The sequence below is a fragment of the Diceros bicornis genome, chromosome 38, assembly GCF_020826845.1.
Source record: "Diceros bicornis minor isolate mBicDic1 chromosome 38, mDicBic1.mat.cur, whole genome shotgun sequence".
Classification (NCBI taxonomy): Eukaryota; Metazoa; Chordata; class Mammalia; order Perissodactyla; family Rhinocerotidae; genus Diceros; species Diceros bicornis.
In genome coordinates, this window is record NC_080777.1 from 2,863,837 (window position 1) to 2,880,785 (window position 16,949).

Consider the following 16,949-nt stretch of genomic DNA (forward strand, 5'->3'; position numbering starts at 1 on the left):
TCTGACTTATTTCACTTTGCATAATACCCTCAATGTCCATCCATATTGTCACAAATGGCTGGATCTCATCGTTTCTTATGGCTGAGTGGTATTCCACTGTGTATATATACCATATCTTTATCCATTCGCCCCTTGATGGGCACTTAGATTGCTTCCAAGTCTTGGCTATTGTGAATAACACTGCAATGAACATAGAAGTGCATATATCTTTTCAAATTAGTGTTTTCATGTTCTTTGGATAAATACTCAAAAGTGGGACAGCTGGATCATGTGATATTTCTATTTGTAATTTTTTGAGAAATCTCCACACTGTTTTCCATAGTGGCTGCACCAATTTACATTCCCACCAGCAGTGTATGAGGGTTCCCTTTTCTCCACATCCTCTCCAACATTTGTTATTTCTTGGCTTAATAGACATTCTGACAGGCATGAGGTTATATCTCATTGTAATTTTGGTTTGCATTTCCCTAATTAGTGATGATGAACATCTTTTCATGTGCCTGTTGGCCATCTGTATGTCTTCTTTGGAAAAATGTCTGTTTAGATCCTCTGCCCATTTTTTGATCGGGTTATTTGTTTTTTGTTGTTGAGTTGTATGTATTCTTTATACATTTTGGAAATTAGCCCCTTATCAGATACATAATTTGCAAATATTTTCTCCCAGTTGGTGGGTTGTCTTTTCATTTCGTTGATGGTTTCCTTTGCTGTGCAGAACCTTTTTAGTTTAATGTAGCATAATCTGTGTCTTAAAGATACCCAGGGCCTCTGGTAAAAGAACAGTGGCTATGTCCTCCTTGGGCTTTCTCCCACTTCCTCTCGAATGTAGAGTCGGAGAACATGATGACAGGCAGGAATGAACTTGGAACAAGGCTCTACTGGGAGATCACACCTGAAGGTTGATTAGAAAACACTAAAAGGAAACAGTCATTTGAACTGATAGTGCCTGGTCACAGAAACACCATTTATTCCTTTGACTTGACAACACCTTTTTTTGTAATCTGTAATCTGAGCCTGCCCCTGGACAAACTGGACCCTGAGCTTTGGGAGGTCCCTTGGGTCTTTGGAGACCATGTGGCTGTAGGGTTAAAGGATAAGAGGGTGGTAGGAGAGGCAAAGCCGGCTGGTTTCAACAAAGCTCTGCAGTGTGTGTGTGAGTGTGTGTGCATGTGTGTGATTGTGTGACAGTGTATGTGTGAGTATCCCACCACTGTGGGTGTGTGTATATGTATCCCATCACTATAGGAGTACTGCTGGCTGCCTGGTCAAAGATGATCCTTTTCCCTTCTGTAAATAATCCCTAAAAAATGCACAAAGTCTTTTAAAAATTCTTCTTTCTCTTCTTTTACCCATCCAGATTTATCTAGTAAACAGAATGCAGGCAAAATTATTTGCCCCAGTGGCCATGGCTCCTGCCCTGTTATCATGGCCCTATCTTCTGCTCCCTTTTGGCAATGAACCCCTGGACACAGAGATGTGTCAAATTATGACACTTGGGCCTAAAGATAAGGGCATGAGTGGCTTTGACAACCTGGATCTTCAGCTTGTGTTCCTAAGTGAAAAATCATATCAAGAGTATGAATGTTGGTTATGATCGTGTTCATTGTATTCATTGTGGGGTTTTTTTATTGATGTTTTAATGGTTTCTAACATTGTGAAATTTTGGTGTTGTACATTTTTGTTTGTCCATCACCATATATATGACTCCCTTCACCCCTTGTGCCCACCCCCCACCCCCACTGCCCCTGGTAACCACAGTCCAGTTTTCTCTGTCCATGTGTTGGTTTATATTCCACATATGAGTGAGATCATACAGTGTTTGTCTTTCTCTTTCTGGCTTATTTCACTTAACATAATACGCTCCAGGCCCATCCATGTTGCTGCAAATGGGACGATTTTGTCTTTTTTTATGGCTGAGTAGTATTCCGTTGTATATATATACCACATTTTCCTAATCCAATCGTCAGTCGAGGGACACTTAGGTTGCTTCACCTTCTTGGCTATGGTGAATAATGCTGCAATGAACATAGGGGAGCATAAGCCTCTTTGGATTGTTGATTTCAGGTTCTTTGGATAGATTCCCAGTAGTGGGATGGCTGGATTATAGGGCATCTCTATTTTTAATTCTTTGAGGAATCTCCATACCGTTTTCCATAGAGGCTGCACCAATTTGCATTCCCACCAGCTGTGTATGAGGGTTCCTGTTTCTCCACATCCTCTCCAACATTTGTTGTTTTTTGTCTTGGTGATTATAGCCATTCTAACGAGTGTGAGGTGATATCTTAGTGTTGTTTTGATTTGCATTTCCCTGATGATTAGTGATGTTGAGCATCTTTTCATGTGCCTATTGGCCATCTGTGTATCTTCCTTGGAGAAGTGTCTGTTCATTTCCTCTGCCCATTTTTTGATCGGGTTGTTTGTTTTTTTGTTGTTCAGTTGTGTGAGTTCTTTATATATTATGGAGATTAACCCCTTGTCAGATGTATGTTTTGCAAATATTCTCTCCCAGCTGGTTGGTTGTCTGTTCATCTTGATTCTGGTTTCATTAGTCTTATAAAAGCTCTTTAATCTGATAAAGTCCCACTTGTTTATTTTTTCTTTAGTTTCCCTAGTCTGGGTAGGCATGTCATCTGAAAAGATTCCTTTAAAACCAATGTCAAATAGTGTGTTGCCTATATTTTCTTCTATGAGTTTTATAGTTTCAGGTCTCACCTTCAGATCTTTGATCCATTTTGAGTTAATTTTTGTGAATGGCGATAGCACATGGTGCACTTTCATTCTTTTGCATGTGGCTGTCCAGTTTTCCCAACACCATTTATTGAAGAGACTTTCCTTTCTCCATTGTATGTTCTTAGCACCTTTGTCGAAAATTAGCTGTCCGTATATGTGTGCTTTTATTGCTGGGCTTTCAATTCTGTTCCATTGATCTGTGTGTCTGTTTTTGTACCAGTACCATGCTGTTTTGATTACTATTGCTTTGTAGTATGTTTTGAAGTCAGGGATTGTGATGCCTCCTGCTTTGTTCTTTTTTCTTAGGATTTCTTTAGCTATTCGGGGTCTTTTGTTGCCCCATATAAATTTTAGTATTCTTTTTTCTATTTCTGTGAAGAATGTCATTGGGATTCTGATTGGGATTGCATTGAATCTGTAGATTGCTTTAGGTAATATAGACATTTTAACTATGTTTATTCTTCCAATCCACGTGCATGGGATATCTTTCCAATTCTTTATGCTATCATGGATTTCTTTCAATAATGTCTTGTAGTTCTCATTGTATAGGTCCTTCACCTCTTTGGTAAGATTTATTCCTAGGTATTTTATTCTTTTTGATGCAATTGTAAATGGTATTATCTTTTTGAGCTCTCTTTCTGTTAGTTCATTATTAGCATATAGAAATGCAACTGATTTTTGTAGATTGATATTGTACCCTGCAACTTTGCTGTAGTTGTTGATTGTTTCTAATAGTTTTCCAACAGATTCTTTAGGGTTTTCTATATATACAATCATGTCATCTGCAAATAGTGAGAGTTTCACTTCTTCGTTACCTATTTGGATTCCTTTTATTCCTTTTTCTTGCCTAATTGCTCTGGCCAAAACCTCCAGTACTATGTTGAACAGGAGTGGTGAGAGTGGGCAGCCCTGCCTCGTTCCTGTTCTCAGAGGAATGGCTTTCAGTATTTCCCCATTGAGTATGATGTTGGCTGTGGGTTTGTCATATATGGCCTTTATTATGTTGAGGTATTTTCCTTCTATTCCCATTTTATTGAGAGTTTTTATCATAAATGGATGTTGTATCTTGTCAAATGCCTTCTCTGCCTCTATTGAGATGATCATGTGGTTTTTCTTCTTTGTTTTGTTGATGTGATGTATCAAGTTGATTGATTTGCAGATGTTGAACCATCCCTGCGTCCCTGATATAAATCCCACTTGATCATGGTGTATGATCTTTTTAATGTATTGTTGTATTCGGTTTGCCAATATTTTGTTGAGGATTTTTGCATCAATGTTCATCAGCGATATTGGCCTGTAATTTTCTTTCTTTGTATTGTCTTTGTCTGGTTTTGGTATCAGGGTGATGTTGGCCTCATAGAATGATTTAGGAAGTGTTCCATCTTCCTCTATTTTTTGGAATAGTTTGAGAAGGATGGGTATTAAATCTTCTTTGAATGTTTGGTAAAATTCACTGGAGAAGCCATCTGATCCTGGACTTTTATTTTTTGGGAGGTTTTTGATTACTATTTCAATCTCTTTACTTGTTATTGGTCTATTCAGAAACTCCATTTCTTCTTGGTTCAATTTTGGGAGGTTGTATGAGTCTAAGAATTTATCCATTTCTTCTAGATTGTCCAATTTGTTGGCATATAATTTCTCATCGTATTCTCTTATAATCCTCTGTATTTCCGTGGTATCCATTGTAATTTCTCCTCTTTCATTTCTAATTTTATTTACTTGAGCCTTTTCTCTTTTTTTCTTAGTAAGCCTGGCTAAGGGTTTGTCGATTTTGTTTATCTTCTCAAAGAACCAACTCTTTGTTTCATTAATCCTTTCTACTGTTTTTTTGGTCTCAATTTCATTTATTTCTGCTCTGATTTTTATTATTTCTCTCCTTCTGCTGACTTTGGGCTTTGTTTCTTCTTCTTTTTCTAGTTCTGTTAGATGTAATTTAAGGTTGCCTATTTGGGCTTTTTCTTGTTTGTTAAGGTGTGCTTGTATCGCTATGAGTTTCCCTCTCAGGACCGCTTTTGCTGCATCCATATGGTTTGATATGGCATATTATCATTTTCATTTGTTTCCAGATAGTTTTTGATTTCTCCTTTAATTTCATCAATGATCCATTGGTTGTTCAGTAGCATGTTGTTTAATCTCCACATTTTTGTCACTTTCCCAGTTTTTTTTTCATGGTTCATTTCCAGTTTCATAGCCTTATGTTCTGAAAAGATGCTTGTTATGATTTCAATCTTCTTAAATTTATTGAGGCTGGCTTTGTTTCCCAACATATGGTCTATCCTAGAGAATGTTCCATGTGTGCTTGAGAAGAATGTGTAGTCAGCTGTTTTTGGATGGAGTGCTCTGTATATGTCTACTAGGTCCATCTCGTCCAGTTTTTCATTTAAGTCTACTATTTCTTTATTGACTTTTTGTCTGGATGATCTATCCATTGTTGTAAGTGGGGTGTTAAGATCCCCTACTATTATTGTGTTGTTGTTGATTTCTCCTTTTAGGTTTGTTAATAGTTGCTTTATGTACATTGGTGCTGCTATGTTGGGTGCATATATATTTATAAGTGATATGTCTTCTTGATGGAGTGTCCCTTTTATCATTATATATTTCCCTTCTTTGTCTTTCTTAACCTGTTTTATCTTGAAATCTACTTTGTCTGATATGAGTATGGCAACACCTGCTTTCTTTTGTTTGCCGTTAGCTTGGAGTATTGTCTTCCATCCTTTCACTCTGAGCCTGTGCTTGTCTTTAGTGCTAAGATGTGTTTCCTGAAGGCAGCATATTGTTGGGTCTTGCTTTTTAATCCATCCTGCCACTCTGTATCTTTTGATTGGCGAGTTCAATCCATTTACATTTAGAGTAATTATTGATATATGAGGGCTTAATGTTGCTGCTTTGTCACTTATTTTCTGGTTCTTTTGCGTTTCCTTTGTTTCTTGTCCCATGTGTTTTGGACTGCCAATTCAGTTTGGTTGTTCTGTCTTATGACTCTTCTAGTTTTCTCTTTGTTTATCATATGTGGTTTTGTTTTGATTATTTGTTTAGTGGTTACCTTGAGGTTTGTGTAAAAAATCTTGTGTATGAGATAGTCCATTATCTGATGGCCTCCTATTTCCTTATACTAAGTCAATTCAGTCACTTTCCTCTTCCCCTTCTAAGTTGTTCTTGTTATACCTTATTCTATCTTGTGTTGTGGCTGTGTGTTTACAGTGATTAGGTTAAATTTATTTTTGGTGAGTTTCTTCCTTTGATCTTTGAATTTAGTATTTAAGTGATTGTTAACCTATTCTGGTAAAGATCTACTATTTTTCTGAGTTTGTCTACCTACTTTTCTCCTTGCTCCAAGCTTTGTGTTCCCTTTCTCTTCTTTTTTCAGGCCTGAGGGCCTTGTTGAGTATTTCTTGTAGTGGGAGTCTCGTGGCCATGAACTCCCTTAGCTTTTGTTTATCTGGGAGAGTTACTATTTGTCCATCATATTTGAAGGATATTTTTGCTGGATAGAGTGTTTTTGGCTGAAAGTTTTTGTCTTTCAGTATTTTGAATATATCATTCCAGTCTCTTCTAGCCTGTAAAGTTTCTGTTGAGAAATCTGCTGAGAGCCTGATGGGAGTTCCTTTGTACGTTATTTTTTGTTTTTGTCTAGCTGCCCTTAATATTGTTTCTTTGTCGTTGACCCTGGCTAGCCTTACCACTAGGTGTCGTGGTGAAGGCCTTTGTCTGTTAATATATATGGTGTCCTGTTGGCTTCGCTTACTGGTATTTCCTGCTCCTTCCCCAGATTTGGGAAATTCTCAGCTATTATTTCCTTGAATAGGCTCTCTGTTCCTCTTTCCCTCTCCTCTCCCTCAGGAATACCTATAATTCTTATGTTACATTTTCTAATAGAGTCGGATATTTCTCGGAGTCTTTCTTCATTTCTTTTTAGTCTTAGTTCTCTCTCCTCTTCCATCTGGAGAATATCTGTATTCCTATCCTCTAAAGTGCTAATTCTTTCCTCCATATTGTCAGCTCTGTTCTTTAAAGATTCCAGATTCTCCTTTATCTCCTCCATTGTGTTCTTCATCTCCATCAGCACTGATTGGTTTTTCTTTATGATTTCAATCTCTTTTGTGAAGAAACTCCTAATCTCATTGAATTGTTTGTCTGTGGTGTCTCGTATTTCGTTGAGTGTTTTTATGATAGCTATTTTGAAATCTCTGTCATTTAGTTTATGGATTTCTGTGTCTTTGGGGTTGATTTCTGGGTGCTTGTCATTTTGTTTCTGGTCTGGTGATTTCATATATTTTTGCATTGTGGTTCCTGTGTTGGTTTTGTTTTTCCTCATCCTGGAAATCTCTGTTGCAATTTCCACCTGCCACCACTGTCTGGTGGTAAAGGGCTGTGTAGTCTAAGCCCCCTGCGCTCTGCCCCGTTTTTTCTGCTGTGATCCGCAGTTTTGTTTTTTGTTTTTTTGTTTTTTTCCCACTGCGATCCTCGGGTCCGGTCTTTTGATAGGTCTGTCGCGGATCACTTGGTCTGGTCTGCGGTGGATCGCTAGGTCTGGTCTGGTCGGTTGAGCTGCAGGGTCCAGTTTGCGGGGAGGGGGGAGCTCTCTTTTGCCCTCTGGGTCCCTGATGTGGGAGGCTTCTCGTTTGCCCCTCTTTATCCGCTCTCTGGGGTGCTCAGATGTTGATGGTAGCCCTGTGGCTCTTCTGAGTCCTCTGTGTGGGAGTTTCCCACTGGCTGAGAGAGCCCGAAGAGCTATGGTTTCCTGGCCGAGGGCCGCCCCTCCCCCCTCTCTGGGAGCCGCGCGGACCGGGATTGCTGATCTGATGGGGAGGGAGAGGAGTTCTCCTTACCTCTCCTCACTTCCTCCAGGGGCCCAGCACGTTCCGCTCTCAGATGTGCCACAGTATGGATCTTTCCGATCTTGCTTTTCACTGTCTGGGATTCCGTTGTTGGTCTGTCACTGTTCCCTTTGTTGTATCTTGTCGAGGGAAGAGTTCACGGGAAAGCTCACTCCGCCATGATGCTGACGTCACTCCCTCATTGTGTTTTGAAATGGACTATGTCAGTTAATGACCCATGGTGCAAGCTGATAGATCCAATTTGCTGATCAAAGTGCAGAATTGACCACCCAGGGGCATCTTTGCTGAGCCGTCACCATAAAGGTCTTAGAGCAAGATGAGATGGGAAAAGCAAGAGAATATAGAGGACAATTTGCAGAGTTTAGAAGGTCGTAGTAATAACAGGGGACAGAGAAGAATTATTGAGCCACCTCATGTTTTGTTCTTAATTCACAATCATGGTTCTTGTAGTGATCTTTTCTGGACTGCTTTTGATGAGAAAGTGGAAGAACAAACTCGTTTGGAAGTGTTGATTCAGCACTTGAATTATTTAATAGGTTCTAACGTGTTTAGTAGGAGTTTGAAGGCTGTGTTGAGGAATAAGTATAAAAGTTTTAGGCGTTTTCACCTGGAGAGCAGCCCTTCCCTGGCAGTGATGAAAGTAATTGTTTCCCAGAGGACTTTCATGGAATTTTGAAAAGCTGTCAAATCTTGACTTTCCTAAGCGAAAGCTGCTCCCCTTACTTTTCTTTGTCTTCTTGCTCTCTTGCAGTCCCAGCAGAAGTGCATTGTGATCTTTGCCCTGGTGTGCTGCTTTGCCATTCTCGTGGCATTGATATTTTCGGCTGTGGACATCATGGGAGAGGATGAGGATGGACTCTCAGAAAAAAATTGTCAAAATAAATGTCGGTAAGAGGTAACAAACAAAAATTCTCTTTTAGGGGGTGGGCAAGAAAGCCAGAGAGGGCCGTGGACAGTGGAGAGAGAAATATCTTAAACCAATTGCAATCACCCAACTTCCTCTTGGGTTAAGATGAGGCAGGACTCTCTGTCCACTGATGCTTTTACTTTTTAGAGCAAGGGAATGAAAATGAGTAATGATTTAATTCACTTTACAATTTGGGCATGTTCTGGCCAGAGGGATAGTGGACAAAATGAAATTTTTTACAATCTGTATTTCTGGAGACCTTTGTGTATGAGGTTTGGGTTTATTCCACGATAAGCCTGGCAAAAATGAGTGCCCCAAATGGACAGAGGACATTGTCCTAATTGTTAAATCAAATGGAAGTTAAAATAGCACACATCTCAGGAAAAATACCAACTGAAAACGAGGCATTAAATAAATAGGCATGCCTATGAGAAGACATGCCTCCTCTATCCGTCCTAATGTACCACACAGTTTGTTCTCAATCTAGAAGTTGCAACAGCTTTACCATTATATTTTTGTATCATGTCTCTCCAGTTACATTAAATAACATTTCAGTTACATTAAATAACATTAAATAACAGGGGTTGTGCCTGCCTGGCAGAGCCATCACAGCATGGTTTCATCCCCATAACTCCCCTCATCCCATTCTTCCCTCAGCTGCTACTTTTTTTTGAGGTCGTGAGGAGGGCGTAGAAAAGTACAAGAGGGGCCGGTCGATAAGAGGTCTATTTTTATACACGTGTTGCTACAAAGCTGAACTGAGGCCACACAATTACAACAGTTACTATGAATTGGAGCTCATAATGAATGTTAATTGTAATTTTTCCCTGTGGAAAGCATCAGTCGAAATGCCCTCTTTTCTAGCTTAAAATCAACAACAACCTGTTAATGTGTAGGTGAGTTTTTATCCTGGATATTTTGCCTTGAGAGTTGAATGTCTGGCACAAAAAATGTTTGGAAAAGACAACTGAAGTTTGTCTCTTTCTAACCCGCGATACATTCTAATCTAGTTACCAGGCAACAGTATTATACACAGAACAGAGAATACAAGAGAGAAATCAGTATACATTTTCGATTATTCCTTCATGTTTGAAAGGTGTCTCTAAATATATTTACTTCCCAGACTGAATTTGGAAGAAAAATTGTGTTGGGATGATAAGGAAAGCCATAGAACAGCATCTTCCTCCTGAACACTCCTTCTGCCTCAATACTTTGTGCTAATCCTATTACTTGACAAATACAATCATTCCGTGGACAAGGGGCCAGTGCCTTGGTCACTTCAATAGCTCTGCCTCTCTTTCTCACCTTACTCTATAATGAAGACTGCTGGGTGCTTTAAATGGCAAACCCCAGCACCTAGAAAGCAACCCTGTAAAGGTCAAACTCTGATAACTTCCTTAAAGACAAAATACCCAGGACCTTTTAACACACATTATCAACTCTTGGTAGTTTTCAACAAAAAAGAGGGAGCCTAAGAATTATGCCTCTTTTCGCTTGGGGGAAACTATAATTTAATTTTTATTTTTAACTCATGCAACTGGAATTTGGGTCTGGTTATTTCTTTATCTCAATCGATAACTAAATCCTGATGACCCAACACTGCTTGTCCCTCCATATTCTTCCAATTACCAACCTTCTCCTGCTTTCCTTTCCCTGGGTAGTTGGAATCACTTCCCTAGTTACTAGGTCCCACCCATAAAGGCAGGAGTTTTTTCCAGAATTTGCAGCCCCTCTGGATCTTCCTGTCTTCTACAGCCTCTTCCTGGGTCCTGTGTTTCTGTTCTCCCACCTTCTCAGCCATGTAATCAGCACTTCTTGTATGTCTGCCCTGGTGGTATCTGGTCTCCCCCTAACCTCATACCGAGAAGCTTCTGCTTTTCCTCTTCTCCCTAAAGCACAGGGCGGAGGTAGGGCAACTGCGATTCCTTGTACCCCCATCCAATCCCAGTCTCCAGTGGGACAATCCATTGTCCCACCATCTTCTCTCAATCATTCTCATTTTAACTGGATGAGATTTTCTTACATTGCCCACTCCCTCATTGTCATTATAGGCAACATCACTTTCTAACTTCCAGGACACTCTCCCATCTTCTTTTGTGCCTGGCTAACAGACCTCCCAACCATCAGTCCCATCCCTTGCCATTGTCCTTAGTAACTCTAAAATTTACTTCTCATTACCCTACCTTACTGTTTTTAACCACCTCAAGTCAGTAAATTTAATGTCCACTTCACCTTTGCACCTGCCAGCAAAATACTCCAATTCCAAGTCAGCCTAATGCAGCGAACAACCATGGACTTTGAAATCCAAAAGGTCTGGATTCAAATCTACATTCTACCACTTACTGACTCTGTAAACTTCGGCAAGATGTTAATTTAATTATTTCATTCATCACCTATCTGCAGAGCACCAAAGGACTGAACAAGGAGTTATAATACAGTCCATGAGACAGCCATGGCAATACACTGCCCTCAGGACTACAACAGGAATGTCAGAGAGGGCTGGGAGAGTGGCCTGACATCGTTGAAAGAGGAAACCTGGCCTTGAACTCTGCTGCATCCTTGATGGGTTATGAAGACCACTTTAGTATCATTTCCCTTAAACATGGTAGATTAAAAAAGACTATCTCACAAGGTTTTATGAGGATTCAACAAGTTGTATAAACCCATAATAAAGCATCAAGAAACTCATAACAAACAACATATAAATGTTAATCCTCTCCCTGTTCCTTCCAAAGAATGTAGAAATCTCTTTCTCTCTTCACAACCCACTTCCTCCTCCTCCCACTTCCTCATTCAACCTAAAGCTACTCTTTATCCTGATTTTGGTTAGTCTTTGGCTCTGTAGAAGTAAATGAAGACCAACTATGTGAAAACAAACAGAGGCCGTTTATTCAGAGCTTGCTATAGCAAGGGACTCAGCCACAGTCACCTGTGTTTTGGGAGAAACTCAAAGGGAGGCAGAGGATTAGGAAAGCTTTATAGTGAAAAAGAGAAGGTTTAAGGTGTTTCCTGATAGGAGGCTATATGCAAAGAGAAGCTGGAGGTGGGCTAACAAGAAGCAGAGTGTCCTATGTGATTGGTTAGGAGTACGTATTTGGCGCTCTCTGGTTGGTCCTAAATTGGAAGTGGGGACAACAATTAGGGAAGCTGGCAGTTACTAATCAAGTCCTGGCCATTTTGATTACAGAAGTTATTATTTGGCTTCCTGGATTGTTACTGGAGATAGTAGTCTGACTTCCTGCAAGTCTGACTTCCACGGGCTGGCTATTGTAGATGAGAAGTTGGTTTCCTGGAAGGAAGCTGCAGGTTGTGGGTCAGAGATCTATTTTTATATATATGGTCTGATCATTGCCCATTTGCATATTCAGTCTCCCAGTTCCCCGAACCTCCTCCTATACTACCAGTCTCTTCTTTTTAATTTTCTTCTTACGCATTTGCTAGACCACGGCCAGTGTGTCCATGATACTTCCTGTAGCATCCTCAAGTCTTACTTGCCCCTTTAGATCTTTGGCCTCAATCACACTGCCAGTTCTTAAACTGGTTGACTCCTGGTTCTGCCCTTCCTGGTCCTCAGGGCAGCCTCAGCCATTGCTTCAATCCCTCAACACCCTGCAGAGGAGAGTGAATTCCACTGTTTTTCAGTCCCAGGTTCCTCCAGGCAGGGATGCCCCTGGTTAAAGAGGTGGGGTGATTTGGAGATGCACCCACTGAGTACACTGGTGCTGATGTAGACTGGGAGGGAACACTGCCCATCTGCAGAAGCTCCGGAGCGTGCCAGTCTCCCCCTCACCCTTCTGTACAAAGTTCCAACTCTTCCTCTCACGACCTCATCCTTTTCTTGGCAATAACCTCCCCAGACTCTAACTCAAGATGGCGCTAACGAGACCACGTGATGCTCAGCTTCCAATCACCGTTTACTTCACTCGCTCAATTTTCTCTTTGTGCTCTTCCCCTCACGGTGTCATTATCATATAGAGTGCTGCTTGCTCACGTAACCTTTACTGACATATCATTACTTGGTAACGAAGCTCCCTCTGTGTTTGTACTCTCCTCACTCCTGAAAGTTGAAAGCATACAAGACATTCTACAGTTTGTCAGCTGCTTTTCACTGTTTTGACAGCCTGTCCCCAAGACCTCATCCAGTGCACTCTTTTCTAAATACATTACTGTAATTCATCTTATCTCTACTAACTCCCCCAGATACCTTCCTATTCTCTGTTAGATTCCCACTCTGAATTATACTGCCCACTCAGTGTTTCCCCAACTTTTATGTCTTTCTAAAAAATGTATCTCCCTATAAGAAATATCCTGTTTATGATTTTTTTCTGTCTGACTTCTTGTTTTATTTCTTTTCCTCCTTTTACTACTTTGCTGCTATAATACTGTACTGATAGTGGAATAGTGATACCCTTGATTATTATAATTTTCTACATGAATCTATAAAATAAGACTTTTAACTTTTAACTGCTCTAAACTTATCTTCCAAATTGTCTTTTAAACAACCTCAATTGTTATGCCCAGAAACAAGATCTTCTGACCTCAGTAAATGATTTTGACCTATTTCTTTGTCTCCTTGTACTGAATTTCTGTGTACTTTTTATCATTTCCCAGTGTGTTTTTAATTGCTGATTCAGTCCCTATAAATATGAACCTCCACATCACTTGACTACCTGAGGGGATGAAAGGCAAATTTTCTAGCTTCTGCTAGAAAACTACTTCTCTGTGGGCTCTAGAGCATCACTGGAGAGTTAAGATTGGCTTAAATTGCCAGTTTAGTTGCATACATCCTGTGGCTTGGCTATTTTATGATTCACTAGTGCCCATAACTATCATTTTAACCATTCTTGCAAGAGGTAACAGTGCACTGTGAAGTTTCCCACATGTCACATCCCCAGGACCAGTAGAGACACTGGAACTATCTCCAGGTGCTGCTTATGTGTGGAACACCTGCTCAAGGGTGGAACACCCATCCTTTCAGATGAGAGGCCTCCACTCACATTTTGCAGCAACGTCTATCCCAACTCTCCTGGAGCGATCCTGCATCAGTTCTTTCGGATTATTACTCCTCCACTTATTAGAGACACTATTAGACACTTACTAGAAGAGGGACTCTTCTTTACCACACCTCCCTGAAAATTGCACTCGGAACCAGTCTGCACCCTGCTCCTCCTCTACCTCGGGCCCAATTCTCATAACATATGGTAATTAATTTCTGCAAACTCTCATTAAACGAGGTGAGTAAACATAAAATTTTGGGTGTGTTATCATTGCCTTCTAATCATATTGATGGACGCTTGCCACCTATTCTATTCTGGTAATTATGGTGGCCCTGATTCTGCCTCAGTGAGTCAGCCCCCATATTGAGCGGTACAGCTCAGTCTTACCCACAAATCTGCATATCCATTTTAGCTTGTGCCCATTTGGCCTGAAGCATGAAGGGAATGGACCAACTCAGTCTATCTATGTAATCCCCACTATACCTAAACCCAGGAGTTTTCTTTCATCCTAAAGTGAATGGACTTGGGATCCATGTAATATTTTAGGCTAGTAACCAATGTATAAGTTCCTGTAGTGGTTCTCTTCTCCAATGAGGGGTGACCTAGATTGCCAAGGTTTGCCCACAGAGGGCAGAGAAAGGGCCAGACTCTCTTTGTAATCGGCCACCCTTCTCTCTCCACACACATTTTTTACGTATACTTTCTAAATTTTTCAATTTGTCTATTAAAAAGCTGACTTCTCTATTTTATATTTTTCTGATATTTTGTTTACTGAATCTCTTTCTCTGATCCATTGTTTCCTGACTTAAAATAATGAACTGTATCTATAGACGTAGCTCTATCCAAATTAATAACCTCGTTGCAGCTCCAATGTAGGAAATACATAATTTGGTTCATCAATGTACAACATTTCTAGAAGATAATATTGAGAGACTCTTTATGCATTGACAATCACCTCCTAGTATGTTGTACTTTCTCGTTTAGTATCATGACCTTAGAGCTATCTTAACAGACTCAACTTGCTGCAATAGACTTTAATCATTGTTTTCCCTTTTAATGCCCAAATTGTCCTCACTTGGCTAGAGCCAGCAGTCTTTTGTATTTTTTGACACTATTCCACATATCTCTGAGAGCAGCCTTGCTTTCTGGCAACAACAAGCTGTTCTGGCTTGTTGAATTTTCTTGCTCTGAGACATGGTATTATCTACTCACCAATGAGCCCTGGTTCCTTTCATGGAGAATTCTATTAAAAACCAAAATCTAACTTCTAAGGGTGTCATTAGATTGTCCCCCAAGTGTGTTGGTGGCGGATACAAAGACACCAGAGGAAAAGCTCTTTAAATTAGTTTTGTGACTGAGCCATCTCCCTCCTTCCCTCTTTCCCTCCCTTTCATATTACAGACGTAAGAACATGGACTGCAGGGCCAAATTCCCTGGGTTGAATCTGGCTATACCACATAGGAGACCGGCAATTTAGGGCAAGTTTCTTAACGTTACTGTGCCACATTTTCTCTCATTTGTATAATGAGGACAATTGCATATTATGTCTTACTCAAAAGGTTGCTGTAAAGACAAAACATATTAATGCAAGAACCTTTCATACAGTAGCATCTGTCATATAGTAAATGCTCAATAAATATTGGCTACTACTCTTTTTTTTTTGTGAGGAAGATCAGCCCCGTGCTATCATCTGCCAATCCTCCTCCTTTCTCTTTTTGCTGAGGCAGACTGGCACTCAGCTAACATCCGTGCCCTTCTTCCTCCACTTTATATGGGACGCCGCCACAGCATGGCTTTCCAAGAGGTGCGACGGTGCACGCCCGGGTTTGGAACCGGGGAACCCCGGCCCACCGCAGCAGAGCATGCGCACTTAACCACTTGCGCCACTGGGCTGGCCCCTACTACTCTTTTTATTAAGGGACAAAAGTTCATTGCAGGTGTTTGCATCATCTTACTTTGCTCCAAAATGAGGCAGTGCTTATAATCCATTTCTTATCCTTTTCTTACACTACGAGTTTTCCCCTTATTTTCTATGTTAACTTTGATCTACCATGCTTTATATTGACAAACCCAACCGTGTTTTTAAATTAGAGTGTTGCTCCCAAATTTAGAAGACTCCATTTGGTTTTCAGCTTCATGTTTGATGTCTGAGTGCTTTTCTGATTGTCTAAAGAGAAAGAGAAACTTGAATCTATACCACCACCAGCAAAGAATTTACCAACCTAGGGCGCCTGGTACTACAAATAGATTTCCAAGGTACTAAATGAACAATAATGATGAAAGGTAGATAAAGACAAAATCTGGCTCTAGAGTTTTTGTTTTACATCCTCACCCAGTTTCTCCATCTGAGCCCACAGTGAACCTGGTTTCCTTCATAATTTTCTTCATGTATTTTTTCCTTTTATAGTGCCAGTATCCCTTTCTTACAGAATCTTCTAGAATCTCAAGAAAGAGAGGAGATAAACACATATGTTTGACCCACTATGTTAAACAGAAGTGAGCCATTTTATCCATTTCTGATTGGCTCTCTCTTGTCTTTCCCCAGTTTTAAACTCCTTTCACTTTTCTCAACCGCTAAGCTTTCTTCTCCTGAGTCTCCGCTGAGAGATTACTTTCATTGAGAACTGGTGTCCACTTGATAAAACTCCTTCAGCTTTCTTTCCAACTCAGGGTCCCTGAGTGCCTTCACTCATCCTTCCCTCCTCCCATTTTTATTCAGAGGACGAGATTTCTCTTGCCCTTTCCAAAGCTAACCTCTCTGTCTATGCACGTAATCCTGTGGAAATAAATGAAGACCAACCAAATGAGAAAAGGAGAGGCTATCTATTCAGGGCTTGCGTTAGCAAGGCGTCAGCCACCATCACCTGCATTTGGCTGAGACTCAAAGTCAGGCAGAGGAGTGGGAAAGCTTCATAGGAAAAAGGAAGGCTTCAGATGTGCCCTGAGAGGAGGCTATTGGCCTGGGGAAGCAGGAGGTGGGATAACTAGAGGCGGGCATCCTGTGTGATTGGTTAGGGGAGTGTATTTATCTCTGTCTGGTTGGTCCTACGTTGCAAGCAGGGACAAAAATTAGGGAAGCTGGAAGTTATTAATCAAGTCCTGTCATTTTGGTTACAGAAGTTATTGTTTGGCTCCATGGGTTGATACTGGAGAGAGCAGTCTGACTTCCCGCTAGTCTGACTATCCAGGCTGGCTTCCTGGGCTGGTTATTGTAGATAAGAGGTCGGTTTCCTGGTCAGGTTGCTGCAGGTTGTGGGTCAGAGTTCTGTTTTTATGTATATGGTCTAGCCATTGCCCATTTGCACATTTACTGTCTCATACCCTTTTCACTGCCCACTTCCACAGACAGGCAATACTTAATATCGGTCGTTCAAAGCTTGTTCGTTCTTTTCCCACTCGTCACTTTGGCAATTTCTAACCCATTCCTGTGATTTCACCTCTACTTCATCAAGGGATGCTCAGATTCCTAGCTCAGGCCAT

The 16,949-nt window shown here is 40.6% G+C and overlaps 1 protein-coding gene across 1 annotated transcript in view; it reads left to right on the plus strand.

Annotated features, from left to right (window-relative positions):
* PLD5 (phospholipase D family member 5) overlaps nucleotides 1-16,949 on the plus strand; it is a 368,734-nt gene that overhangs the window by 148,183 nt on the left and 203,602 nt on the right. The window contains exon 2 of the mRNA XM_058533886.1: nucleotides 8,317-8,453. Within this exon, the coding sequence (XP_058389869.1) occupies nucleotides 8,317-8,453 (137 nt within the window). The remainder of the gene's footprint in view (nucleotides 1-8,316; nucleotides 8,454-16,949) is intronic.